This window comes from Lolium rigidum, unplaced genomic scaffold (assembly GCF_022539505.1).
Source record: "Lolium rigidum isolate FL_2022 unplaced genomic scaffold, APGP_CSIRO_Lrig_0.1 contig_24242_1, whole genome shotgun sequence".
NCBI lineage: Eukaryota > Viridiplantae > Streptophyta > Magnoliopsida > Poales > Poaceae > Lolium > Lolium rigidum.
In genome coordinates this window covers 208,737-236,118 of record NW_025900020.1, presented here as the reverse complement: position 1 = coordinate 236,118, position 27,382 = coordinate 208,737, and the positions used below count along the sequence as shown (strand labels likewise).

Below are 27,382 nucleotides of genomic sequence, written 5' to 3'. Positions count from 1 at the left end.
GGGCGAGGGCCTCCACCTATTCGTCTAGAGCTCCAACGCGTAGCTGGTGTCGGACGTGTTCGGCAGTGGCACACCAGACTACAACGACGGCGCGGCCGGCAAGTCTCGCCGCAAACTCTCTTCCCACGGTGTGCAGTGGATGGAGTGAAGGAGAGGGGTACTAAGTGGAGCAAGACGACTTCAGCTTCCGCCACCGGTTCCCGCTTGACAAGCAAGGCGAGGCAGGAGACGAGAAGGCCATAACAGCGAACGCAGACGCCGAGACCGGGGATAGTAAACCCACGTTACGTACTTACCTTACAAGGTTGTGGTTGCATATGCGGGGGCTGGCTGGGCTGGATCATCTACGGGATTTATTCTGGGGATCTCGCCGGACGCAGCCTAATTAAATACTAACATGATTAATTAATTAGACCAAATTACCCTTTTGAGTTTGGGGGAGGGGGTGCGCAGTGAAGCACACCTCATCTAGATATTGAGTCACTTATTTTTGGACGGAGAGAATATTTGCTATGGGACCACAAAGTCTCCTTCCAGTTAGAAGTTGGCAGCGTGTGGAGAAGATTGTAGTTACGTGAATGGTGGTGGGTCAAAAAAGACTGATAGATTCACCTCATCAACCTCTTTACCGCCCTCTTCGTCGAACATGCCTTCGATGATATCCTCAGCTGCGAGACCGTCATCCACGCTTGTGCTCCACACGACGAACTCGTCTTTGCACAGCGTGCCTTGCGGTGTCTTCTCATTTGCCTGAACTGTTATGCAGACAGTACACTTGGATCGTGGCGGCACGACACCTTTGTTTGGCTTTACATGGTACCTCCGTGGCCCACTGGTGTCGATGCGGAAGCCGATGGTATCATCCCTCTCGTTGGTTAGCTCCAGTGAGCATGTTCTCTGTTTGTTTGGCTCAAATGGGAAATGAGGTTCCAGCGGCTCGATTCCAAGCATCTCCATGGGGCAAGGGCTAATCTGCAGAATACAGAGCTATATATATGGATTGTGATAGAAAAGAGCAAAACCGAATGACACTTGGGTCACAGCTTTGCACCACAAATCTACTCATTTGGTGATCTTTATTAGACTTTGGAAAATTTAATTGCTATGCAAGTTTACCTGGCTAGCTGTAGAATCATGGGCACTTCGAAAATTGATGTGCCCAATCGTAGGCTCCACTTCTCTAAGATCATCGACTATATTCCATATGTAAGGTCTTCTCTTCGGATTTTCTGCCATGCACCTTACTGCTACATTGATGCATTTTTGTATTTGTTCTTCTGCTATTGGTCTATAATTCCCCGATTTGTTCCACCGGTACCTCCATCTTCTAAGTATCTACATACCATTTCAGAGGTGATTTTGAATGATCTTGTAACATTTACTTCAAAGAACTATATGCATTCTTAAATTAAAAGAAACATAGTAGTACTATAATATAAAAGCTAAGATCTTTGATCAAGCGACGATGGCATTTGTGCACTATTATCTTCTTGGAGGCGCCGCTGTTGGAGAGTCTGAAGTTCATGTGTTGTCTTGGTGGTGAATATATTGTTGTTGCTAGCGCCGAAATACTGTAGCGGGACTTTTATTTCTTAGTTTTCTTTTTCTCTTTTTTTGGCCGCGTGTATCCGTACTACCATTAGGGTATTACGTTGTTGCAGAGGCTGGGTGTATTTGGTATCTTTCTGATATTAATAAATTTCTTTTATCAAAAAAGTAGTACTATAATATAACATGAATATGACACTGGTTGCATTTTCAGATTTCTTTAGTGGTGTCATCCTTACTTAATGAGCAAAAGTATTCTCATATAGTTTCCAGTATTTCGAGGGGCCAGCGAATTAACATATGAAATTATGTGACAAAAATATAATATTTGAAACTGCGTGTGGATACCACAAAAGATTTGTATTCCTTGTTTTGGGCATATTTTTTCTTTATTTTCTTCTCTCAAGAATGATTGGAAGTAGACCTGCAAATATGCGGGTATTCAATTCTTCTAGACCAAAATGACCTTATTACCTCACGATGTATCAACAGTATAACTTTGCGTCAACTCAACACCAACCTAGTGACTACTCGGTCGGTACATCTATAGCACAAAGTGTAGCAAATTTGATGCCCTACATATTTTGTGGGAGAAAATTTAGGAATGCTTGTGAATCACCGCCAGAGTGTGTCTTTAAAGACCAGAGATAATCCACACTACACTTGTCGTCTAGGAAAGTGAGTAGTCGAGACAATAACACATGATGAAGGGCTAAGAAAGCGTGTAGCACTAAGGTCAGGCAGGACTAAATTAGGCATCACGCCAAACATGGCCACTGGCAAATATCGGCGAATAAGGTGTATATAATTGTTGAAACATGTACATTCGGAAGTGTCATGGACCATGTAGTCTTCAACTCTTAGGCTTAGCACTACAGGAATGCTACTCTACGCCGACGGCCGGCTGCCCTCGGCGTAGCCACGCCTTGCCCTCGGCGTAGGCTACGCCGACGGCAGCCCTCGGCGTCTCGCCTCGGCGTCTGGGTCCCTCGGCATTGGTAGGTGGGCCGTCGGCGTAGAGCTAACCCTCGGCGTCCCGGCTCTATGCCGACGGTGAAGAAGCCCCTCGGCGTTGACGCCGTCGGCGTAGCGTGCCGGCGCGTCGTCGACGTTAACGGAGCGGCCAGAGACGCCGACGGCCAACCCCTCGGCGTATGCATGCCGCATGCAGCGCCACCGTGGACACGCGGCAGCACCTGGAGAGGCGACGTGGCGCACGGAGGCGCACCCTAGCCAGAGGCTATGCCGAGGGCAACCCCCTCGGCGTATGCATGCCCCATGCAGCGCCACCGTGGACACGCGGCAGCACCTGGCGCGTCGGGCTACGCCGAGGGCAACCCCCTCGGCATAGACCTGACCATATGGCCCTATGCCAGGGTCTATGCCGACGGCATTACCCTCGGCATAGGAGCCTGTCCATTTTTTTTTTGTTTTCCAGTTCCAGTTGCAATGCAATCCAGGTCATATAATCGACCAAATTCACATAAATATCATATAATCGACCAAATTCATCCAAAATCAACCAAATGTACCATAATTCATCCAAAATCACCATAATTCACATAAATAGCATGAAATCCACATAGTAGCATACATGGTGCATGTAGTAGCATACAAGAGGAGAGTGCCATGTCATCCAATACATAGTAGTAGGTAGCAAATGATGGCAAGCAAGAAGCCCGGTGCCGACTAGCGGAGGAAGGACCCGGGCGGGGTGTGTCCGCCCACATCGTTGGCGAAACGAGGAGCCCGGGGTTTCGCTCCGGTAGAAGCTGCAGAAGAACCACCTGGAGAAGGACCGGTAGCACGCCCAGGAGAAGTCGACGGAGAGGCACCGGGAGTAGTCCCAGGAGTAGTCGACGGAGAGGCACCAGCAGAACGCCCAGGAGACCGACCACCTTCATGAACCGGTGTGACCTCGCGCCCACCCGGCGATGCCTCGGTTCCCGGACCATCCCGTTCCCTACGTGTTCCCTACATGTTAGCAACTTGCGAGGCAAAGGAAAGTGGTAACTACCGGTTTGGCAAAGAACTTACCTCCGGTGTGGATCCGTAGTAAGTCGCAGCGAAAGCTGCCCTCGATGGCATGATAGGCATGTCCCCCGCCACGGTAACCGGAGCCGGTGGCGGTGTACCGATAGACATAGAAATCATCATTTCCCGCAAGATAGGTTACAAGTTAGGCTTTGCAGAAATAAAGCATCAAACTGAGACTTGTCATCTACTTGCGTGAAGAAAGATTCAGACTTACTCCTATATACGCCATGTAGGCCGTATTCCGCCTATTCCACCGGGCAGCGGCCTGCCGATACGCTTCATTGCAGGCTTCGAAGGCCGCCTCGAACTCAGGCTACAATTTCAGAAACAATGAATCTCGTAAACACTTAGCCATGTAGGAAGGAAAACCGGAAAGAGGATGAAAATGAGGAAACTTACATCGTAGGCGGGTGGACGAGCAGGCCGTGGACGAGGCTGGGGGCTGTCGGCGGTGAGGGTATGCTTGAGGCGCGTGTAGCTCGTGGAGTGGGTAGGCTTGACCACCTTATTCATCCAAGGGAAACGGCCATGCGGACGCCCGTGCCCCGACAGGACCAACGACTCCTCGTCGACCGGAATGCTCAAGGGGTCATCCACCTCGGGGTGACGAGACTTGACCATGTCGCAAGTAGTCCTCCTTGGCGGCCTTGGCATTGCCGTAGTACCGTGGCCGAGGCAATGCGGGATTGGGCTTCGCTTCGTCCGCATCATGTCATATATCCGGGCATCATGAAGCACCACCCCGGTGGTGCCTCGGCCACCTCGCATCGCGAAAAGAAAAGTTAAGCGTACCACAAATGAGACATGGCGGGAAATGAATGAAGGTCGTTCCATGTATATACATACCTTTTTCCCCTTGAAGCGGGTGTAGTCGCGGTTTCCCGCGCAATGTGTGCCACCGGTGCCTCGGTTCTCCATGTTACGCCTCGACACGGCTGCAAACTCCTCGTCCCGCCCGAGCCACCTCGCCCTAATCAGCTCCTCCCATGCCTCCCTATGCTGCTCGGCCCACTCCGGACAAACCTGAAAACGCAATACTCAGCTCAAGATAATTCAATGAAAACTTAGCAGCAATGTAGAATCTCATTGACATTTTACTCACCGACATGTACTCCTCAATGGTCATTGCCCATTCCTCCGTAGGCTCGTTACCAACATAGTACTCCTTCTTGACCCTCTTACCCTTGTTAGCCCGTAAGGCACTAGCGCTGGTGAACTTTTGGTTGTACCACCGCTGCGGTGTCAACCTCTCGCAAGCGCCACGCAAAGTGAGACGCGCCTGCGTGTCATGCTCCGGGTCCACACGATAGAAGCACTTCAATCATGCATAAATCAGTTGTGAAAGTCATGAGTTAGCACATTAGGGTCATCAACTATGAACGGTGCTCGAGAAATATATGCCTTACCCGTAACTTGGTGGTCACAGCCTCAGCAGCTGTCGCGAAGCCTACGGCAGGGGCATCCTCATAGTCCGCCCAAGTAGTGGCTAGCTTCGTCGGGCCACCGGGGACCGTGCTAAGGGGAGTGTATCTGCCGGGCCGAACTTCTTAATCGGAGCCCCAAGCAAGCCGTTAGGCATGCGGGGGGCTTGGCATCCCATGTCCAGCTTGTTGCAAATAAATCACACATTAGTACACATGCCAAATTGTTTATTATGCCCAAGATGAAAATACATGTTCGAAATTTCTGAAGTAGTACACTTACTCATCGCTCGAAGGAATGATAAGGGCCTTGTCATCATGGGTCTTCGGCTCCTTCCTCGCATCGGGGACTCTAGCTTCTCCACGAAGCTTCAAGGGCTTCGGCGCACCCCCATCCTCCATCACCTCCAACTCAGCCCTAGAGTCCGACTCGTGTGTAGACTCCGTCTCCATCTCCACCTCCCCACTAGACGGACCCTCTAGGTACAACTCGGGAGCCACGTCACCGTAAGCGGAGGGTGGCTCGTCAAAGTCCATGTGTACCCCGCCGCCACCTCGTCCTCCACCTCGTCCTCCTCGTCCTCGTCCTCGACCTCCACCTCGTCCTCCTCGTCCTCGTCCTCCATCGGTACCATCGGCGTAACGCGGATTGAGCACCGGGGCTCGATCACTCCGTCTAGTGGGTCTAGGAATATTCCTCTTCACCTGCGCCGCCGTCTTAAGCAAGCTCTCGGAGTCTGCCTTGCCGCTGCTCATATTGTCCAACTACCCGCATTGAGAAGAATAAAACAGTTAAGCACAAAGACATATTATATGAAGATACTAAGAATAAAAGGCACAATGCAATTAAGAAGCATGTTGACATAATAAAATGAAGATACTAAGAATAAAAGGCACAATGCAATTAAGAAGCATGTTGACATAATAAAATGAAGATACTAAGAATAAAAGGCACAATGCAATTAAGAAGCATGTTGACATAATAAAATGAAGATACTAAGAATAAAAGGCACAATGCAATTAAGAAGCATGTTGACATAATAAAATGAAGATACTAAGAATAAAAGGCACAATGCAATTAAGAAGCATGTTGACAAATAAATACTAAGAATAAAAGACCCTCACCAGCCATCATCGCTCTCACGCTCACTCTCATACTCCATCTCTTTCTCTTTCTCTTTCTCTTTCTCCGGCCCACTATCACTATCACTATCTTGTGAGTACAAAGTTGAAGGGTCGACGGGTGGAGGCTCATCATAATTGTCATTCGCCTCAAGTAACTTCTCGAGCATAGATATGTCCTTTAGATCCACCACCGACTCACCACGAGTTTCTGCATCGTTCCCGAGGTCCTCTTGAACAAACGGTTCTAAAATATATTCCCCGAAGTCCTGTTCCTCTTGATAGAAAATCCCCTCGTATGTCACGGGGTCAATGTTGTTGTAATCATCCTCAGAGGGAATCGGTAGGTTACCATGTGGCGATACCTGGAAGACGACTTCCCAACCCTTGAGTTCCGCTTTCTGGCATGGGTAGGGCAAATAATAAACTTGCTTGGCTTGGTGAGCCACAATAAAGACATCGGCTCCGCTATAGGTGGTTGAAGGCTTAACTTCAACTAACCCAATGGACTTATCACTTCTCTCGTCCACCTATTGGGTCGAACCAATGACACTTGAACACGACGATATTGAGTTGCACGTTCGTACGATTGAATGTCAACTCGTATACACTTTGTAACCTTCCGTAGTAATCAAACTTGTTGGCTCCTTTGGTGAAGACCCCAGCATTTATCGTTTTGGGATTCGCCCGGCCCTTCCGGTGCGTCTCTGTGTGGAAGCGAAACCCATTCACATCATACTTCTCATACTTGGTCACCTCACGGCTACAACCTTGGGAAACACATTTCAACTCATCTATCATATCAACGTTTCTCTCACGGCCCTACAAGAACATTTCAAATTTGTTGTGTGCATTAGTTACGTGTAATAAGAGGGACAAGTCACGTGTTGCAATGTAAGAGGAAAGGTTAGAAATTACTTTTTCCATGAACCATGTCACAAAGTTTTTATTAATTCCGGGAGCACCGTCTTTCAGTAGAGTGTCCATCTCCGAGGTATCGGGCAATTCATCATACGGCCACATTTCATCCGTGAATTCGCTAAAAGGAGAAAATAAGCATTAGACCGAGACGAGGTTACTAGCTGCAAAGTAATTTGTTCACCATTTTACCTTACGAATGGGATCACTTCCTCCATGTTCATAAGCACATATAGCATTATACAATCCTTCTCTTCGTTCTCCAATTTATATTTTGTTCCTTTACCAGCCTTGCCACCGGGGAATTGGAATAGTTTTAGCTTGGGGTCATTCTCGGGCACGTCGACATTGTAACGAGTGACCGGGTTATGCCGAGTGGGAACATCATCGGGATAGTACGTTGTCGCGGCATCTGCCATCTCCCGAAGGCATATTGCCTCAGCTATGCATGCTTCAATCTTGGCCTTGTTTCCGGTTATCTTTCGAATATACTTAAACTCTCTCTCAATACGGAACCGCCAACGAAACCGCACCGGACCACCCAAGAGTGCCTCGTTGGCGAGGTGCACAATGAGATGTGCCATCGGAGTAAAGAAGCCCGGCGGAAATATCATCTCCAAATTGCATAGCAACTCCGGCACTCGTATGTTGTAGCTTTGCAATAACCTCGGGACATATCCGCTAGCACGGAGCGTGCGGAAGAAATGGCTCAACCGCGCAAGCACTCGCCGGACTTTCTCGGGGATATACCCTCGAAGCATCACCGGCATGAGCCGCTGAATCCATATATGATAGTCGTGACTCTTGAGCCCGGTGACTTTTCCCGTCGAAAGATTAACTCCCTTACTCATATTCGAGCAATAACCATCCGGGAACATCACGACGTATTTGAGCCACGCGAATGCCTCCTTCTTTTGGATGGAATCAAGGCAGAAGTTGGCATGCGGCTTGAACCAATTCTTTTGACGGCCAATAGGACGCTTCATGTGTAATTTTTCCCTATCACAGAGGATCTCAATATCGACTCTAGCCTTGACATTATCCTTTGACTTCCCGGGAATGTTCAGGCATGTGTGAAAGACGGACTCCGCGACATTCTTTACAGTGTGCATCACATCGATGTTATGCGGAAGTTCGAGGTCCTTGTAATACTCGAGCTTCGTTAAAGCCGCCTCGTGAGTCCAGCTTGTGCGTTACACCATATCCCTCAAATTGATGGCCAGTTGGCGTCGCTGCCGCACGAGAGCACGTAGCTCGGCTTCAACAAGTGTACCATCAAACTTCGGCACATCTTTTTTTTCATGCACAACTTTGCCCTTCTTGAAGTTCTTTTTGTCTTCTCTAAACGGATGCCTCCTTTTGAGGAACTGTCGATTCGTGTCAAACGCAACATACTTGCGACCCTTCCGTAGCCAAAGGAACTCAAGCCGATGCCCGCACACTCGGGCATGGCCACTTACCAGCTGTACACCATCCACATGTTAGGGCGTACCCGGGCATGTCATGCATGGTATACCGCAACCAAACTCTCATGCAGAAGTTTGTCTTCGATGCTCGGTCGTACGTCAATGTCCCGTGGTGCCAAGAGTGGTTCAAATCTTCCACAATCGGCTGCATGTAGACACTCAAATTCTTCCCCGGGTAATGAGGGCCTGGAATGATCAGCGACATAAACATGGTCTTCCTCGTCATTAGGACTCCGGGAGGGAGATTGAGCGGAATAACAAACACGGGCCAGCAACCGTAATTGGCAGTGGACATACCATATGGATTGAAGCCATCCGTTGCTATCGCAATTCCGACATTCCGAGCCTCGGCTGCCTTAAGGCGGTGTTTTGTATCGAAGTTCTTCCATGCCGTACCATCGGATGGATGTCCCATCTTCAACTTGTTGTTTTCGTCCACGAATCTCTTCCCATACTTGTGCCACGTCATCTCGTTTGGCTGTCTCCTCGTGCATGTAAAGCCGCTGGATTCTTTTTATGAATGGGAGATATCGAAGAATCGACTTTGCGGTGCTTGACCGCCTCACCCGACCATCCTTTCCCGTTACCTCTTCATACCTAGACTCGCTTACGGATGGGACAGTACTTGTCCTCCGCATACTCGTCTCCAAAATAGAACGCAGCCTTTCGGACAACAGTCTATCCTTTGATAATCCATGTTGAGGTCCTTCATAATTCTCCTCGTCGCGTGCGTGCTTTGAGGCGGACAATGATCTTTGGGCAACATGTTACCAGCTGTTTTCGGACTTGCTTCAAAGCCCTCACGGGTGGTGTTGTACCGGGTCTTGTCGGCTAGACATTGGGAGATGGCATCGAGCTGAGAAATCGCGGCGCCCTCGTACAGAGGCCTCTTAGCCGCGGCAATCATATCATAGAAGGCCTTCGCGGTTGGCTCTGGTTCCTCCGGCTCTGGCGGCGCCTCCGGTTCTGGCGGCGCCTCCGGTTCTGGCGGCGAATCCGGGACATCGGCATGGACGAGATCATCTAGAAAGTCTCTAACTCCATCGTACGCATTGCCATTGAGCCGCTGCCGCATCACCTCACCTCTGTCACGTTCGCGCTCATCAAAGTCGATTTCCGTGACGTACCCATGCATATACCCATATTGCATAAGGTGTCTATACATTTCATCCTTCCCACGACGTTGACGCTTCACGCAGCGAACACAGGGGCAAAGTGCCCGAACCAGCCCCTTTGTACCACGCGCTAACTCATTCACTAGAAAATGGGTCTTCCTTGTCCACTCATCTCGTTTTCTCGCCGCACTAACACGCTCATTGTACATCCATCCATTATCAGCCATCCTCTCGCTTTATTGGGAGCCAAACCACGTACATAGCATTTATATCAAATAGGAAATTAAATGCATCATATTTTTATTTATTTTACCGGGCGAACCGCATGCATCAACCTACATCTCTACTAGGTGGGCTCCTAGCAGCCGCCGGATCCGTAGTTGGCTACGTTCTCCATGCTCTACCTCGGTCCAAGTCAGAATTTCGGCAGCACCTCCCCGCTGCTCTCCCGATACACGTCTCGGCAAAAAGCCGAGAGGATGTGCATCCGGAGAACAACGGGGAGGCGCCGCCGAAATCCCGACTCGGACCGGAGTAGAACATGGAAAACGTAGACAACTACGCATCCGCCGACTGTCCCGTAAATGCCGCAAGCGTTACGGTTCAAAATATGCGGACCACTAATGCATATTTATCCGCGTAACGCTCGCGGACGGGAAGTGACACCTAGGTTACGCAACTCGGACTTGGAAAATGAATCTAGTGACATAAGAAAATGCGGAGAAGGGGAGGCGATGTTTTAGCTCACCCTAGGTGGTAGAGGCCGTAGTCGACGAGGCGGTCACAACGGTGTGGACACGACGGTCACGACGGTGCGGACATGACGACACGGCGGTCACGACGGCGAACACGATGACGCGGACACGATAGGGCAGTCACGAGGTCGGCGGTCACGACGGCACCTATTTCCATTGAATAAAACATCAAATTATTAAACCATTTCACATTTCCATGTTTATTTACAATTTCAATTCCATTCCTATGAACAAATTCTAATATTTGTATTTGTATTTGTATTTCTAAATACTCTACATTAATAGAAATAGAAGTTAAAAAACATAGAAAATACCTTACCGGAGAGGAGGCAGGGGCCGGCGGGTTGGGGCACGGGGCGGGTTGGGTTGGGCCGGCGCGGCCGCCGCCGCACGGGGCGCGGCCGTGGCTGCCGCAGGTGCCGGCACAGGGCGGCGCGGCCGCCGCCGGCGGCGGCGGCGACGAGGAGGGAGATGGGGCGCGTGGGAGGGAGATGGGGCGGCAGGGGCGGCGCGGGTGGGGGAGGAGGAGAGGGCGCGTGGTGGGGAGATGGGGCGGCAGGGGCGGCGCGGGTGGGGGGAGGAGGGGAGGGCGCGTGGGAGGGAGATGGGGCGGCGGGGCGGCGGCGGGTGGGGAGGCGGGGGCGGCGCGTGGGAGGGAGATGGGGCGGCGGGGCGGCGGCGGGTGGGGGAGGCGGGCGGCGCGGGCGGGGAAGGAGGAGAGGGCGCGGGCGGGGGGAGGCAGGTGGCGTCGCGCGGCGGGGGAGGCCGGTGGCGGCGCGCGGCAGGGGAGGCCGGGGACGGCGGCGGCGGGTAGGCGGCGGTGCGTGGGCTCGGGCGGGGGAGGGAGGTGGCGGCGCGTGGGAGGGAGATGGGGCGCGGGTGGGGAGCTGGTCCGGCTCGACCAGCATATGCCGACCGCGCCCACCCCTGCCTCTATGCCGAGGGCCAGGCATATGCCGAGGGCTGCCCTCGGCATAGCCCCTTTTTATTTTTCTATTTATTTTCTATTTTAAATTTTATTAATGTCAATTATATTTATAAAATATATTAATATAGGTCCATGCAAACTTGTTTTAATCTTCTACATTCCCAAGCTACGCGCATAATTTTTTTAACCACATCTTAACTTAATATTTTCTCCCGTACACGAAACCCTAATCTGGTTGCCCCGCAGATCTACCCCTTTGACCGACCTCCGGTGACAGCTGACCCATGGACTTTTCTCTTCCTTTGTGTTGTGTTAGGTCATCGGAACATGTAGTATCAATAATTACCCTTTCTTACTTCAATATTCCCTCCGTAGACGAAACCCTAATCCGGGAGCCCCGCGATCTACCCCTTTGACCGGCCTCTCATAACAGTTGACCCATGTACTTTTCTCTTAATTTGTGTTGTGTTAGGTCATTCGAACATGTAGTATCAATAATTACCCTATCTTACATAAATATTCCCTCCGGTAGACGAAACCCTAATCCGGGAGCCCCGCGATCTACCCCTTTCATCGGCGGTCTATCCCTTTGATCGCATCCCATCGGGGTCCCCGGTGGGCATATGCCTCCATTTGAGCTTGGTTAGGTCATAGGTACATGTGGAAACAAAGATCATCCCATATGATATCAAGTTTCTCTCCGGTTCACGTACGAGGGAGTTCCCCCTATACATGCGAATCCGCCTAAGTGTAGTAACCCCCCGTCCGAGAAGCCGGACACACCCGGGGGGTAGCCTTGGATATAAAACCATCTCAAATCACTTTTGTGCATTCCATGTGGACACACACAAGTTTTGGGGCCATTCCCTTGATCGGATGCTCGATTTCCGACGAAACCCTAGTTCTGTTGACCGCGCGGTCTACCCCTTTGACTGCATCCCATCGGGGTCCCCGGTGGGCATATGCCTCCATTTGAGCTTGGTTAGGTCATAGGTACATGTGGAAACAAGTATCATCACATATGATCCCAAGTTTCTCTCCGGTTCACCTCCGAGGAGTTCCCCCCGTACATGCAAAATCCGCCTAAGTGTAGTAACCCCCCGTCCGAGAAGCCGGACACACCTGGGGGTAGCCTTGGATATAGAACCATCTCAAATCACTTTTGTGCATTCCATGTGGACACACACAAGTTTTGGGGCCATTCCCTTGATCGGATGCTCGATTTCCGATGAAACCCTAGTTCTGTTGACCGCGCGGTCTACCCCTTTGATCGCATCCCATCGGGGGTCCCCGGTGGGCATATGCCTCCATTTGAGCTTGGTTAGGTCATAGGTACATGTGGAAACAAGGATCATCACATATGATCCCAAGTTTCTCTCCGGTTCAACTCCGAGGGAGTTCCCCCCGTACATGCGGAACCGCCTAAGTGTAGTAACCCCCTGTCCGAGAAGCCGGACACACCGGGGGGGTAGCCTTGGATATAGAACCATCTCAAATCACTTTTGTGCATTCCATGTGGACACACACAAGTTTTGGGGCCATTCCCTTGATCGGATGCTCGATTTCCGATGAAACCCTAGTTCTGTTGACCGCGCGGTCTACCCCTTTGATCGCATCCCATCGGGGTCCCCCGGTGGGCATATGCCTCCATTTGAGCTTGGTTAGGTCATAGGTACATGTGGAAACAAGGATCATCACATATGATCCCAAGTTTCTCTCCGGTTCAACTCCGAGGAGTTCCCCCTATACATGCGAATCCGCCTAAGTGTAGGAACCCCTGTCCGAGAAGCCGGACACACCTGGGGGGTAGCCTTGGATATAGAACCATCTCAAATCACTTTTGTGCATTCCATGTGGACACACACAAGTTTTGGGGCCATTCCCTACATCCGATGCTCGATTTCCGACGAAACCCTAGTTCTGATGACCGCGCGGTCTACCCCTTTGACTGCATCCCATCGGGGGTCCCCCGGTGGGCATATGCCTCCATTTGAGCTTGTTTAGGTCATAGGTACATGTGGAAACAAGGATCATCACATATGATCCCAAGTTTCTCTCCGGTTCAACTCCGAGGGAGTTCCCCCCTGTACATGCAGAATCCGCCTAAGTGTAGTAACCCCCGTCCGAGAAGCCGGACACACCGGGGGGTAGCCTTGGATATAGAACCATCTCAAATCACTTTTGTGCATTCCATGTGGACACACACAAGTTTTGGGGCCATTCCCTTGATCGGATGCTCGATTTCCGATGAAACCCTAGTTCTGTTGACCGCGCGGTCTACCCCTTTGATCGCATCCCATCGGGGGTCCCCGGTGGGCATATGCCTCCATTTGAGCTTGGTTAGGTCATAGGTACATGTGGAAACAAGGATCATCACATATGATCCCAAGTTTCTCTCCGGTTCAACTCCGAGGGAGTTCCCCCTATACATGCATAATCCGCCTAAGTGTAGGAACCCCCGTCCGAGAAGCCGGACACACCTGGGGGGTAGCCTTGGATATAAAACCATCTCAAATCACTTTTGTGCATTCCATGTGGACACACACAAGTTTTGGGGCCATTCCCTTGATCGGATGCTCGATTTCCGATGAAACCCTAGTTCTGTTGACCGCGCGGTCTACCCCTTTGATCGCATCCCATCGGGGGTCCCCGGTGGGCATATGCCTCCATTTGAGCTTGGTTAGGTCATAGGTACATTTGGAAACAAGGATCATCACATATGATCTCAAGTTTCTCTCCGGTTCACCTCCGAGGGAGTTCCCCCTATACATGCGGAATCCGCCTAAGTGTAGGAACCCCCGTCCGAGAAGCCGGACACACCTGGGGGGGTAGCCTTGAATATAGAACCATCTCAAATCACTTTTGTGCATTCCATGTGGACACACACAAGTTTTGGGGCCATTCCCTACATCTGATGCTCGATTTCCGACGAAACCCTAGTTCTGATGACCGCGCGGTCTACCCCTTTGATCGCATCCCATCGGGGTCCCCGGTGGGCATATGCCTCAATTTGAGCTTGGTTAGGTCATAGGTACATTTGGAAACAAGGATCATCCCATATGATCTCAAGTTTCTCTCCGGTTCAACTCCGAGGGAGTTCCCCCTATACATGCGGAATCCGCCTAAGTGTAGGAACCCCCGTCCGAGAAGCCGGACACACCTGGGGGTAGCCTTGGATATAGAACCATCTCAAATCACTTTTGTGCATTCCATGTGGACACACACAAGTTTTGGGGCCATTCCCTTGATCGGATGCTCGATTTCCGATGAAACCCTAGTTCTGTTGACCACGCGGTCTACCCCTTTGACTGCATCCCATCGGGGTCCCCGGTGGGCATATGCCTCCATTGAGCTTGGTTAGGTCATAGGTACATGGTAAAACAAGGATCATCCCATATGATCTCAAGTTTCTCTCCGGTTCAACTCCGAGGAGTTCCCCCTATACATGCGAACCGCCTAAGTGTAGTAACCCCCGTCCGAGAAGCCGGACACACCTGGGGGGTAGCCTTGGATATAGAACCATCTCAAATCACTTTTGTGCATTCCATGTGGACACACACAAGTTTTGGGGCCATTCTCTACATCCGATGCTCGATTTCCGACGAAACCCTAGTTCCGTTGACCGCGCGGTCTACCCCTTTGATCGCATCCCATCGGGGCTCCCCGGTGGGCATATGCCTCCATTTGAGCTTGGTTAGGTCATATGTACATTTGGAAACAAGGATCATCACATATGATCTCAAGTTTCTCTCCGGTTCAACTCCGAGGAGTTCCCCCTATACATGCGGAATCCGCCTAAGTGTAGGAACCCCCGTCCGAGAAGCCGGACACACCGGGGGGTAGCCTTGGATATAGAACCATCTCAAATCACTTTTGTGCATTCCATGTGGACACACACAAGTTTTGGGGCCATTCCCTAGATCCGATGCTCGATTTCCGACGAAACCCTAGTTCCGTTGACCGCGCGGTCTACCCCTTTGATCGCATCCCATCGGGGCTCCCCGGTGGGCATATGCCTCCATTTGAGCTTGGTTAGGTCATATGTACATTTGGAAACAAGGATCATCACATATGATCTCAAGTTTCTCTCCGGTTCAACTCCGAGGGAGTTCCCCCTATACATGCCGAATCCGCCTAAGTGTAGGAACCCCCGTCCGAGAAGCCGGACACACCTGGGGGTAGCCTTGGATATAGAACCATCTCAAATCACTTTTGTGCATTCCATGTGGACACACACAAGTTTTGGGGCCATTCCCTAGATCCGATGCTCGATTTCCGACGAAACCCTAGTTCCGTTGACCGCGCGGTCTACCCCTTTGATCGCATCCCATCGGGGCTCCCCGGTGGGCATATGCCTCCATTTGAGCTTGGTTAGGTCATATGTACATTTGGAAACAAGGATCATCACATATGATCTCAAGTTTCTCTCCGGTTCAACTCCGAGGGAGTTCCCCCTATACATGCGGAATCCGCCTAAGTGTAGGAACCCCTGTCCGAGAAGCCGGACACACCTGGGGGGGTAGCCTTGGATATAAAACCATCTCAAATCACTTTTGTGCATGCCATGTGGACACACACAAGTTTTCCAGCGATTCCGACGCTCCGGTGGTCTGTAACTTGGAAAACCCTAGGGCGGGGACCCCACACATCTACCCCTATAGCTTTCTCCGTGCGAGGGTTTACCAAGTGGACTTTTTTATTTAGTTTGCTTTGTTTAGGACATATGTACATGGAAACGATAGGTTGGGCATACTTTACCATAAAATAGGCTCCGTTCGAGCCATGGCGGGGGTTTCCACATACGGATCCTGAATTTTACCAATCGGTAGCCCATTATGCGGAAATCGTCAACGCCGGGTACATCCAAGGTTAGCCAAACCTTACATCACACTTGTACATGTATGTTAGGGGCAGAAGCAAGTTTTCCAACAATTCTGACGCTCCGGTGATCTGTTTCTTGGGAAACCCTAGGGCGGGACCCCTAGGGTTAGGGTTTTACCAAGTGATCGGTTAGGGTTATAGTTAGGGTTAGCAATGTATGTGGAAACCCTAGGGTTAGGGTTAGAGTTAGGGTTAGGTTAGGGTTAGAGTTAGCAATGTATGTGGAAACCCTAGGGTTAGGGTTAGGGCTAGAGTTAGGGTTAGGGTTAGAGTTAGCAATGTATGTGGAAACCCTAGGGTTAGGGTTAGGGCTAGAGTTAGGGTTAGGGTTAGGGTTAGAGTTAGGGTTAGAGTTAGGGTTAGGGTTAGGGTTAGGGTTAGAGTTAGGGTTAGGGAAACCGTAGGGCGGGGACCCCGCGGATCTACCCATATGTACATCGATAGCAAATGTTGGGCCTAGTGGCTCCGGTTGACCCGTCTGCGAAGAGCGTCACCCGTGGGACCTACATATGCCATCTACGAATTCTTAAAAATAGAACCATTTTTTACATAATGCATACTAGTAAATAAATAATAGAAACATAATATAAAGTAATATGAGAGAGAGAAAAAATAAAAAATAAAAAAAAAGTCTATATGCCGAGGGTGGCCGTCGGCATAGGGTGGCCATGCCCTATGCCGAGGGTAGCCCTCGGCGTCCGTCCGACGCCGTGAGAGGGCGGTGACGGTGCGGGTGCGGGGAGGTGATGGATACCTCTACGCCGAGGGCCGGGTAGACGCCGACGGCGGCCCTCGGCGTAGGAGCCTATACGCCGACGGTAACTAGACGCCGACGGTCGGCTTCCGGCGCTGCCCTGGCGAGGCCGTACGCCGACGGCCCCGATAAAATGCCCTCGGCGTAGGGTTTGGCCGTCGGCGTATAGGACCATTCCTGTAGTGTAGGTCTTGTACTAAAAATAGTTTTCCAGGTATAATGCTAGATCCAAGTGTGGACCATCAGAGTTATCATTTTCATTCAGTTAATATGGGATTTAAAGTACATAGTATGCTAAGTACTAGTCCCTCTGTCCCTGCTTACATGGATTAAGTTTAACCACCAATTTTATCAATAATACATGAAAATGTGCCATAAAAATTTAACGTTGAATTTTTTAAAATACAAATTCAGTGGTAGTTTTATGATAAAAAATTCATACATATGTTTTAGTTTAAATTATACCAATGAGTTGGAGAAAATATGCCGAAGACGAACTTTTGGGCATACTTTAAGCCCTACACAAATGTTTAGGCCAGTAGAACTTACATTTTTAATGCTCGGGTCTTCCCTGTAACCAGTCACAATCTCTATTATTATAACACCCAAGCTATATACATCCGTCTTCAAGGAAACCTTGCCAAAGCGTAGGAATTCAGGAGGGCAGTATCCTCTACAAAAAAAACATATAGCTTAATACAATATTGCAAAATGAAATTAATACACACGTTAAAACTGCTCTCTAAACACTTACAGTGATACTGCAAGGTTACTAGTGGTAGCATGTGTAACTCCTTCAAGGAACTTTGATATACCAAAGTCAGCAATCTTTGGTACCATGAGATCATCTAGGAGTATATTAGCAGGTTTAAGATCCCTATGGATAATATTATTTTCCTTGTGAAGATAACACAAACCCTCACAAAGTTCTCTAATTATTTGAAAACGTGTATGCCATTCAAGTCCCCTTAATTCATCTGCACAAGAAAATGAAGATAGTTTAATGAGAAGAAGGAAAGGCAATGAATCAAATAGAAAAATTGAATAGCATGACACATCGTTTTACCGGTAACATGGTTAGAAAGGCTTCCTTTTCTCATATACTCGAAACAGAGCAACCTTTCTCTCGTTTCGGGGTAAATATATTTCTCTGGTCCTTCCCACTTCATCACTTTATGCTCTGTATGAGCGCAAAATCCTAGAAACCGCACCACATTTTTGTGTTTAACACTCATAAGAAATGTAGTCTCACGATAGAATGCCTCATCATTAATTGTGTGGCTGTTGGAAAGCTTCTTTACAGCGACAATCCCATCTTGAAGTACTCCCTGTTTTATTTGTCTTGTTAGCACAACCATAGGCTCTCATACGATGCTTACCTCTGATGTGGAGAAATTTTATAGGTGTGTGGATTTGAATAACTAATTTTACCTTGTAAACAACCGCAAACCCACCCCTGCCGATTTCTCGCTCATCACTGAAATCATCTGTGATGTCCTTTAGCAGCGTTAGGGGCAGATTAGTCGGGTCCTGGCTGTCCTCAGGCATTATGTGGTACATCCTAGTAACATATTGCACTTTACAAGTCAGGTATTAATATAGTCTAGGTATGTAATGTAATACGATTATTACAAGTTTTCTGATATTTATATTACGTTTTTCTCAAATACCTAAAGGTGTGTGGAAAATATATACTATTCCTGGTCCATATTGTTTCTCGCAAAGTAATGCACAATATCAAGTAACTAAGTGGAATAATATTTGACGGAAATAATATCATGGGGGCTTTAAATTTCCTACTCAGTAAATGATTCTATAAGCTGTTAAATGAGCAAGTTATATGTCAAGTGTTGTTACATAGTAAGAACCTTCACTCCAAGACACCGTCACAAGTGATATCCACACCTGCGGATTTCCCTTTTTGAACACGGGTCATGGGCCGGGCAAAATACAGGTTTTCAGCAGTCTTTTTTTAAAAGGCTCATGGATGTTTTTTCAGTAAAGTCTATGTAGGTAGACCGTTTGAACAATAATAGAAAACGGTTGTTTGAAAATATGATTGGAAGCTCTAGGTACTAGTAGAATTAATATTTTTCATGGATTCTGTATAGAAGGGTGCTTTTACAAAGGATAATCTAGCAAAACATAATTAAAATGGGATTACCAAATATTACTTTTAGTGCGAGGATGACACAATTCAACATTTATATATCGGATGTCCTCTTTCCCGCCTCATGTGGTTGACGGTACACATGCATTTTAATTTTGCCACTTCAACGAATATAAGTATATGTTCGGGAACATGTTGACTGGGGTTGCTAAGCAACTTAAGTCTCAGTTCCAGATGAGAGTATGTTATTTAAATTGGGAATTATGCAACTATTGTATGATGATTATTTTTAGCAATTCAAGTGTTTTACATTTCGCATAGGTTATTTTCAAGGTTACTAGTTTGATCTGTGTATGATATTTTCTCCACCGTGTGGAAATGCGGGAGTCTATGTGTGCAACATTTGGAAGTTCGTACCTCATGATATGTTCAACCAATATAGATAGTGGTCTAATGGTATCACCTATGTTGCATAAATGTGACATATACTATTTTTTTCCTTTTGTTTTCGCTTTGTATCCAATTAACTCAGCTTGTAGAACTCATTATATAAACTTCTTAATAAATATGGTTGTGCTCAACAGTTGATGTAGAGGCTAGGGTAATCCTGCTAAAAAAGTTATGTAATGATTTTTTTGCCGTGTCTTCTATTACTATGTGATCCAGTTATTTAAGCATTGCATTCTATTTTTTTGTGTGTAGATTAAAGTGTATGAGGTGGACGGTGCAGCTCTCACATAGCTCCCCCGAGGGTCACTCAAACCCAAGTCCAAGGCCTTTATCCCCCACACCTCTCCTTTGCTTACTGTGGCCGATGAGCACAAAACTTTAACAATCATGTGTGTAGGTGTTGTAACCTCCCATGGTTGGTGTAGCCTAGGTATTAACATATGTTCCATGTATTAAAAAAAACCCTGCTGGGACAAGTAATTAATGAGGATAAAGGTAATTGTAGTAACATGATATGTTATCATAACATAACACATACTAAGACACATAAATCTACAAACTAAGGCCATCTCCAATGTAGGAATAAGCTTGGCCATCAGTTTGACCATAGTGAGATATAAGCATTGTGGCAGTTCGTCCCAAAGGGAAGAACGCTACGGTTGGCCATACCTTTATGGTTTGGCCAGAAGAAACAAATAACAGTTATATCTCTCTCCTCACGATTGATGCCCTAGGCCTTTTCTCTCCTGCGAGCAGTGGCGGAGGCGGAAATGTGTAATTTTGCATGTTGAGGGTGGGTGGGGGTTAGAAAAATAATTCAAATATTTGTACTGTTAATATTTTGTTACGAATCAACGGTAAGAGGGATGTAGGCCCCTGCTGGTCCCCTGTCTCCGCCACTACCTGCGAGCTCAAGGTTGTCTGCCACCGGTGACAAACACTTGAGCTCAACGGGGAAGAGCGTCTGCTGCCGGTGAAGGACTGAAGGTTGCCGTTCATTGCCAAGATTGGATTGTCGCTACTCACTTCCATTTTATCGCACCACCACAACACATATTCACATCATTCGGTTGCCTCTCTTACCCGGACCCAAGCCAAAGTTGAGTGCAGCAAAACAAAAAGGGAGACGGAGAAGGTCCACCCTCCATCGATCTTTTTTTATTTGAAAGAGGGAAAATTATTTGTCACCATTCATTAATTAAGGAGAAGTGTCTTGACAAGAAAAAATCAAAGAGAAACTATTTACAAAGGGAACTACTCTCCCAACATTACAACACTCAAGTGCTTGGCGCCCACGGCCACCCAAATATTTGCATCATCCTTGATTGTCTTAAGAAATAGTGTTGTTGGGGTGGATTTATTTTGGAAGACCCTCGTGCTTCATTCGTTCCAAATAGTCCAACTAATGAGCATAGTGACGGGGGCCATGGCCTTGCGGTTGTGAGTATTATGGATCAACATGCTTGCTCACCAAGCGTAAACGGACAGATCCGGTGTCCACGAGTTGGTGTCGAGATCGACTCACTCCCAAGCCATCCTAGCTATGATCATTCCCCAAAGCCTTTTTGTGTAGCGACAATGGAAGAAAAGGTGCGCCACCATTTCTTGAGATTGCTTGCATAGAGGGCAAATGCCACAATTTTTTCGCCCCTTCTCGCAAGCCAATCCTCCGTCCAAAGCTTATTTTGGATAGCCAACCAAGTGAATAACCTAACCTTGGGTGGCTCCGAAATCTTCCACACCATTTAGTTCATGTGGGTGCTAGTGGCACCGGAGAATTGTGCCTTATAAGCGGAAGTTGTTGTGTACTCTCCGCGTTCCGTGAGGTTTCAAACAATCAAGTCCTTGCTATCTTCTCTAAGGTTCACATATTGGAGCTCCCTCCAAAGAGAAATGAACTCTCTAAGATGAGGAATTCTCAAGTTGCCATCCATCTTGATCTTGTAGATCCAGGTGCATCCACGAGTAGCTTGCTCGACATTCCACTTATTCCTAGAGGAGGCTTGGAAGATAAGTGATGCGATATCTTTCGGCTTTCTTCCATTGAGCCAAGGGGATTCCCCAAAATGTGCAATCTTCCCATTGCCAACGTAGATGGTGGTAGAAATGTAGAAAAGTTCCATGTAAATCTCATGCAAGGGATTCCGGATACCCAAAGCTTCTTGGGGTGTTTCCACTCGTACCAAGGCCACCTCAAACGGAGCGCACAAGCAAATTTATCAATGTGAAGGATGACAAGGCCTCCAAGGTGGGTAGGCCTACACAAAGCCCCCCAAGTCTTGCATTTTCCTCCTGTAACCTCTTTCGTACCAGCCCAAAGAAAGGCGTGTTCAATCTTGTTCATACTAGTTATGCACCCCAGCGGAATAGTAAGTGGTGTGAGGTGAAAAATGGCTTACAAGAAAAGGATGGATTTGATGAGGGCCCCCCGTCCGGCTATGTTGATGTTCTTTCCATCCCAAGTGACAAGTTTGCTCCCCATCTTATCTTCAAGCAGTTGGAAATCCACCTCCATCTATGAATGGGACTTGGTTCCCGTTGAGCCAATGGTTAGGTTAACCTAACCTAAAACAGGACCCAATGGGCCAAACGGTTAACCTCCTAGCCCATCTGGTCTTTTAGGTTCAATCCAAATAGCCCAATGGTTTTTTAGGTTCGATCCATTACGCCCAGCGCATCGCCGCCTGCCTCCGTCTCCCGAGCGCACACGCAGTTACACCCAGCGCAGCGCCGCCTGCCTCCGCCTCCCGAGCGCCGCCTGCCCTCTGCCTTCGCCACCGACGAGCTTCCCGCCCTCGCGTCGTCCGAGCACCGGCGTCACCAGCTGCCCTTCCGTGCATATCCTCCACGCCTTCGCCCGAGCGTCTTTGCCTGATGTATCAACCCTATCTCCTCCCCTTGGGACGACTCGCCGCCGGCATCCCCAACTACTTGGCAAAATTAAAATCTAAAGACTTTGGCAGTTCGCGGATGAGAACAGAAGAGGATGATGAGGTTCGTGATGAAGAGATTCCATTCGAGGGAGATGAGGATGATGAAGATGAGGACTATGAACTAGAAGAAAATTTTGATGAGGAGGACATCGGTGAAGGGTCAAATGCAGTTGCTCCAGAAAGGAACTTCAGATCTAAGTCTTGGCGAGAATTTGCGCCAATACATGTTGATGGCGAAGTAACCCAAGGAGAGTGCAAGCATTGCGGCGCTCTAATTAGTGCAAAGCGGGGGCATGGAACAAGTGGGTTGCGAAATCACTTAAACAGATGCAAAGCTAGGGAAACAGTGGTTGGAGCTTTGAATCAAATGAATGCAACCCTCATGACACCGGATGGAGTAAGTCGCTTGTGGAAATGGGATCCAAACAATGCAAGAAAAATGTTGGTGAGAATGGTTGTGCTCCATGAGTTTCCTCTGTCCATTGTTGAGTATGACGGCTTTCGGAAGTTTGTTGCTAGTTTGAATCCATCCTTACATACTGTTAAAAATGGTTCGACCCTAAATAGCATTCCAAATATTTGCCATCGTTACATACTGTTAAAAATGGTTCGACCCTAAATAACCAACGGTTAACCATTTAAACCTTTTTTACAAAATGGTTAACCATTTAAACCTTTTTTACAAAATGGTTAAATAGGTTTGTACCCAAAACATGAATGGTTAACCAAATCCCATCTATACCTCCATCGATCTAGCCAGCAAGCGTTGGACTATTGCAGTTGTGAGCTCTAGGAGAAGGAGATGAGATAGAGAGGGAGAGATCTAGTGCAGGGGTAGCAAAGACCACGAGGACCTCATGATGTGCAGCTCCGGGTGTGCTTGACGTCCTTGGGAGAGGATTTTGATAAAACAAAGTTAGAAAACTATGGTGTTTCCGGGAGCTATGGAAAATTCCTGCGCGAATCATTTGGAAAATTAGTATGCGGTGTGGGTCCATCTTAAAGCGCAAAGTGGCCTTTAAGCGTTCTTGGCAATTTTATTATGCTACCAACTTATGGCCCAAACAGAATTTAAGCATCGGAGATGTCTTTACCTCTACAGAATTTAAGCATCGGAGATGCCTTTACCTCTACTAGTACACCTGTTTTTGAATTTGGATCAGCAACCCACGGTGATGTAGAAGGATCTCTTAGCTAGCCATTAATTTGTTTCATGCATAGAGTAAATTGATACCGTTTATCAATAGCAAACTCAAGTAATTCAATGGCCGAGATTGTTGGATTCGCTCAGTACGAACACCGCACGCCAAAACTAGGCCGACATGGTCTTTCTAGACATATCGTGAACCCATGCCTGGACCTGTACGTCCAAGACTCCACCCTCGATATGTCTGGCTTATGGAATTATTTTCTACTCATTATCTTTGTTACGTAGAGGATTTGGACTTTTGAACGAGTTAATAGAAATCGATTGTGGATAGTAAAGGCGAAGCTACATAAAGCCCATAATTTTTAAAATATAAAAAATAAAATTATTTTTAAAAATCTGTATATTTTCTAGATGTAGCCTATGATGTATACTATAAACGTGTAAAATCTCAATATGAACTAGGAGATGACACATGGTTTGAATACTTTATAATTTAGGGTACACAAAAATGATAAAATCTGACAATTTATATAGTTTTGAAATATGCAATATACTCAAGCCCACACTTTTATCATTTTTTATGTAGAGAGTGGATTTTGTATCGTACGGGCATGGGTGCGAGTGTGTTCTGTAACATCGATTTATTCGTCGAGACTTTTCGAGATTCCTCGATTTATTCTGCCCTTTCCCGCTTGCCATGGCATCCTGATTTATTTTGTCCTTTCCACCTACCACGGCGAGAGGGAATCTCAAGGAATAAATCGACGGCACAGAAGACATCCACACCCATGCATGTGTTGGAGATATGCCCAAGAGGCAATAATAAAATGGTTATTATAATATATCTTTTTGTTTATGATAATGTTTGCATCCATGCTATAATTGTATTAACCGAAACATTGATACATGTGTGTTATGTAAACAACAAGGAGTCCCTAGTAAGCCTCTTGTATAACTAGCTTGTTGATTAATAGATGATCATGGTTTCGTGATCATGAACATTGGATGTTATTAATAACAAGGTTATATCATTAGGTGAATGATATAATGGACACACACCCAAATGAGCGTAGCATAAGATCAAGCCATTAAGTTCAAATTGCTATAAGCTTTCGATACATAGTTGCCTTAGTCCTTCGACCATGAGATCATATAAATCACTTACACCGGAAGGGTACTTTGATTACATCAAACGCCATTGCGTAAATGGGTGGTTATAAAGATGGGATTAAGTATTTGGAAAGTGTGAGTTGAGGCATATGGATCAATAGTGGGATTTGTCCATCCTGATGACGGATAGATATACTCTGGGCCCTCTCGGTGGAATGTCATCTGATTAGCTTGCAAGCATATGAATGGTTCATAAGAGATCACATACCACGGTACGAGTAAAGAGTACTTGTCGGTAACGAGGTTGAACAAGGTATGGAGATACCGATGATCAAACCTCGGAGAAGTAATATATCGCGAGACAAAGGGAATTGGCATCGTATGTAAATGGTTCAATCGATCACTAAGTCATCGTTGAATATGTGGGAGCCATTATGGATCTCCAGATCCCGCTATTGGTTATTGCTCGGAGAGGAGTCTCGACCATGTCTGCATAGTTCACGAACCGTAGGGTGACACGCTTAAGGTTCGATGTCGCATAAGTAGATTCGGAATATGAGATGGAGACCGAATGTTGTTCGGAGTCTCGGATGGGATCCAAGACATCACAAGGAGGACCGGAATTGTTCTGGAAGAATTCTGCTGTTTTGTATTTCAAGAAAAATTGTTATGGAAATATTCTCGGAATTGGACGAAACAAAAACAGAAGTTCTTATTTTTCTGTCACGTAGACGGAGTCCAAAGGGGAGACGGAGAAAGGCCAGGGGTGGGCCACACAACACCTCGGCGCGGGTCCCACCCAGGCTGCGCCAGGGTATTGTGTGGGCCCACCAGGCGCCGGCCCTAGATGTGTTTTGTGAAACCCTAACCCTACCTCCCGACTATATATATAGGGATGGTTTGGCCGGCCAGAGCTGCTCCGTACGTAACCCTAATTTGCCATCTCTCCTCCCTCCCAGTTTCTCCTGCTCCGGCTTAGGCGAAGCCCTGCAGGAATTCTTCTCCACCACCACCACCACGCCGTCGTGCTGCTGGGATTCCGTGGAGATCTACCACACCTCCGCTGCCCGCTGGAACGGGGAGAGGAATGAGCTTCATCGACACCGTACGCGCGACCGAGTACGGAAGTGCTGCCGGATTGCAGCACCGGGGACGATCGTCTACACCAACAACGAGATTAATCTCGTAGGCTTTGGAATCTTCGAGGGTTAGTCTCATCTCCATCTCGTTGCTTCGATCTTGTAGATTAGATCTTGGGTGTTCCATAGATTAGATCTGTTGGTTTTATTCGTCTTGCGGTAGGAAAATTTTTGTTTTCTATGCAACGAACCCCTTCAGCATGTGCATACAAAATCCACTTTATTTTATGTAGCATAAAACAGTAACTATTTTGTTTTGAGATTTTGCACATTTGCTATAGATCATCAGCTACATCTTGGATGCTTTCTAGAAAATTTAAAACTTATAAATATGATTTTTGAGATTTTAAAAATAAATAGCTACATGTAGGTTGTCCTCTATTCGGTGTTTTCTTATAGAAATCACCAAATCTGTTTGCAGTTTAAGCACAACACAGTAAGATAGCACATAGTAAACAATGTCTTCTATGATAGCACATCTATGAAGCTCACATGAAGGTGGTAGTATAGACTGCTACCATTTACAAGATATGTATCTATGTTACTCTGTACTCTAGCTAAGTGATCAAACGAGGATCATGTGGCCTTATTGTTACATCACACATGCAGCATCGTAACAACAACATTGTCAAGCCAAGGATAGGTGTGGGACAAGGCTCACATTATATTATATATAAACCCAATATATCTTACTATTCCACACCCAGGTGTACAAAGACTACACCCATGATATTTTTATGTTGTTACATCCATGATTTATGTTTGAAATACAAATACTAATGTTCATCTTGACCCACAACAACAAAAAATCCATAAGAAACCCAATATACGAGTCATAAGTCATAACACGTGAAACCCACAAAAGAAATGTCTATTTTAAGTAGTTTTTTTGTATGTCACGAAAAAAACTTACGCCATGACTACATTTTCTTATGTTATTCTTGATTTATGAAGCAAGGCAAAATTCATATGACATACAATACAAATCATATAAATTGTGAAAAAATGGGATTGGCCGGTGTAGAAATACTATTATTCACTGGGCCAAATAGCACGGCATATATATAAACATTCATATATACTTCTAAAATTAAGAACTTTGAGACTGTGTCTAAGAACACAGAAGTTCCAGAACTAGTTTAATCAGCGTACCACGTGATCACTAACTAAAGTCGGAAAAGGGCATGATGATGCCATTTTCAGCTACTTGAAGGAAAAGAATATTGACTTGAAACTAGTTGAATCAATGTATGACGTGATCACATACTAAAGTCAGAAAAGGGCATGATGATACCATTTTCATCTACTTGAAGGAAAAGAAAATTGACGTCTATAAATTTTTCCGGGGTATTTTTCTACATTTCTATAAACCACAGTCACATGCTTGCAGCATGGAACATCTGTGAGCGTACCTGTATCTTGCTGTACTGGAGCATGCAGCAGATTCTTTTACTCTCCTTATCTGAAAAAAACCAATGTAATATAAATGTCAAACGAATTGCATGATTGCCTTAACATGTCAAAAGACAAACTTTTATGTTCGGG

At 47.1% G+C, this 27,382-nt stretch overlaps 1 protein-coding gene across 1 annotated transcript in view; it reads right to left on the bottom strand.

Moving 5' to 3' along the window:
- Positions 1-570: 570 nt before the first annotated feature.
- Positions 571-27,382, bottom strand: part of LOC124680655 (putative U-box domain-containing protein 53) — a 29,193-nt gene continuing 2,381 nt past the window's right edge. The window contains exons 5-11 of the mRNA XM_047215718.1: positions 27,250-27,299; positions 18,377-18,506; positions 18,012-18,192; positions 17,700-17,922; positions 17,495-17,618; positions 1,117-1,335; positions 571-972 (exon numbers count right to left, since the gene is read on the bottom strand). Of these exons, the coding sequence (XP_047071674.1) occupies positions 571-972; positions 1,117-1,335; positions 17,495-17,618; positions 17,700-17,922; positions 18,012-18,192; positions 18,377-18,506; positions 27,250-27,299 (1,329 nt within the window). The remainder of the gene's footprint in view (positions 973-1,116; positions 1,336-17,494; positions 17,619-17,699; positions 17,923-18,011; positions 18,193-18,376; positions 18,507-27,249; positions 27,300-27,382) is intronic.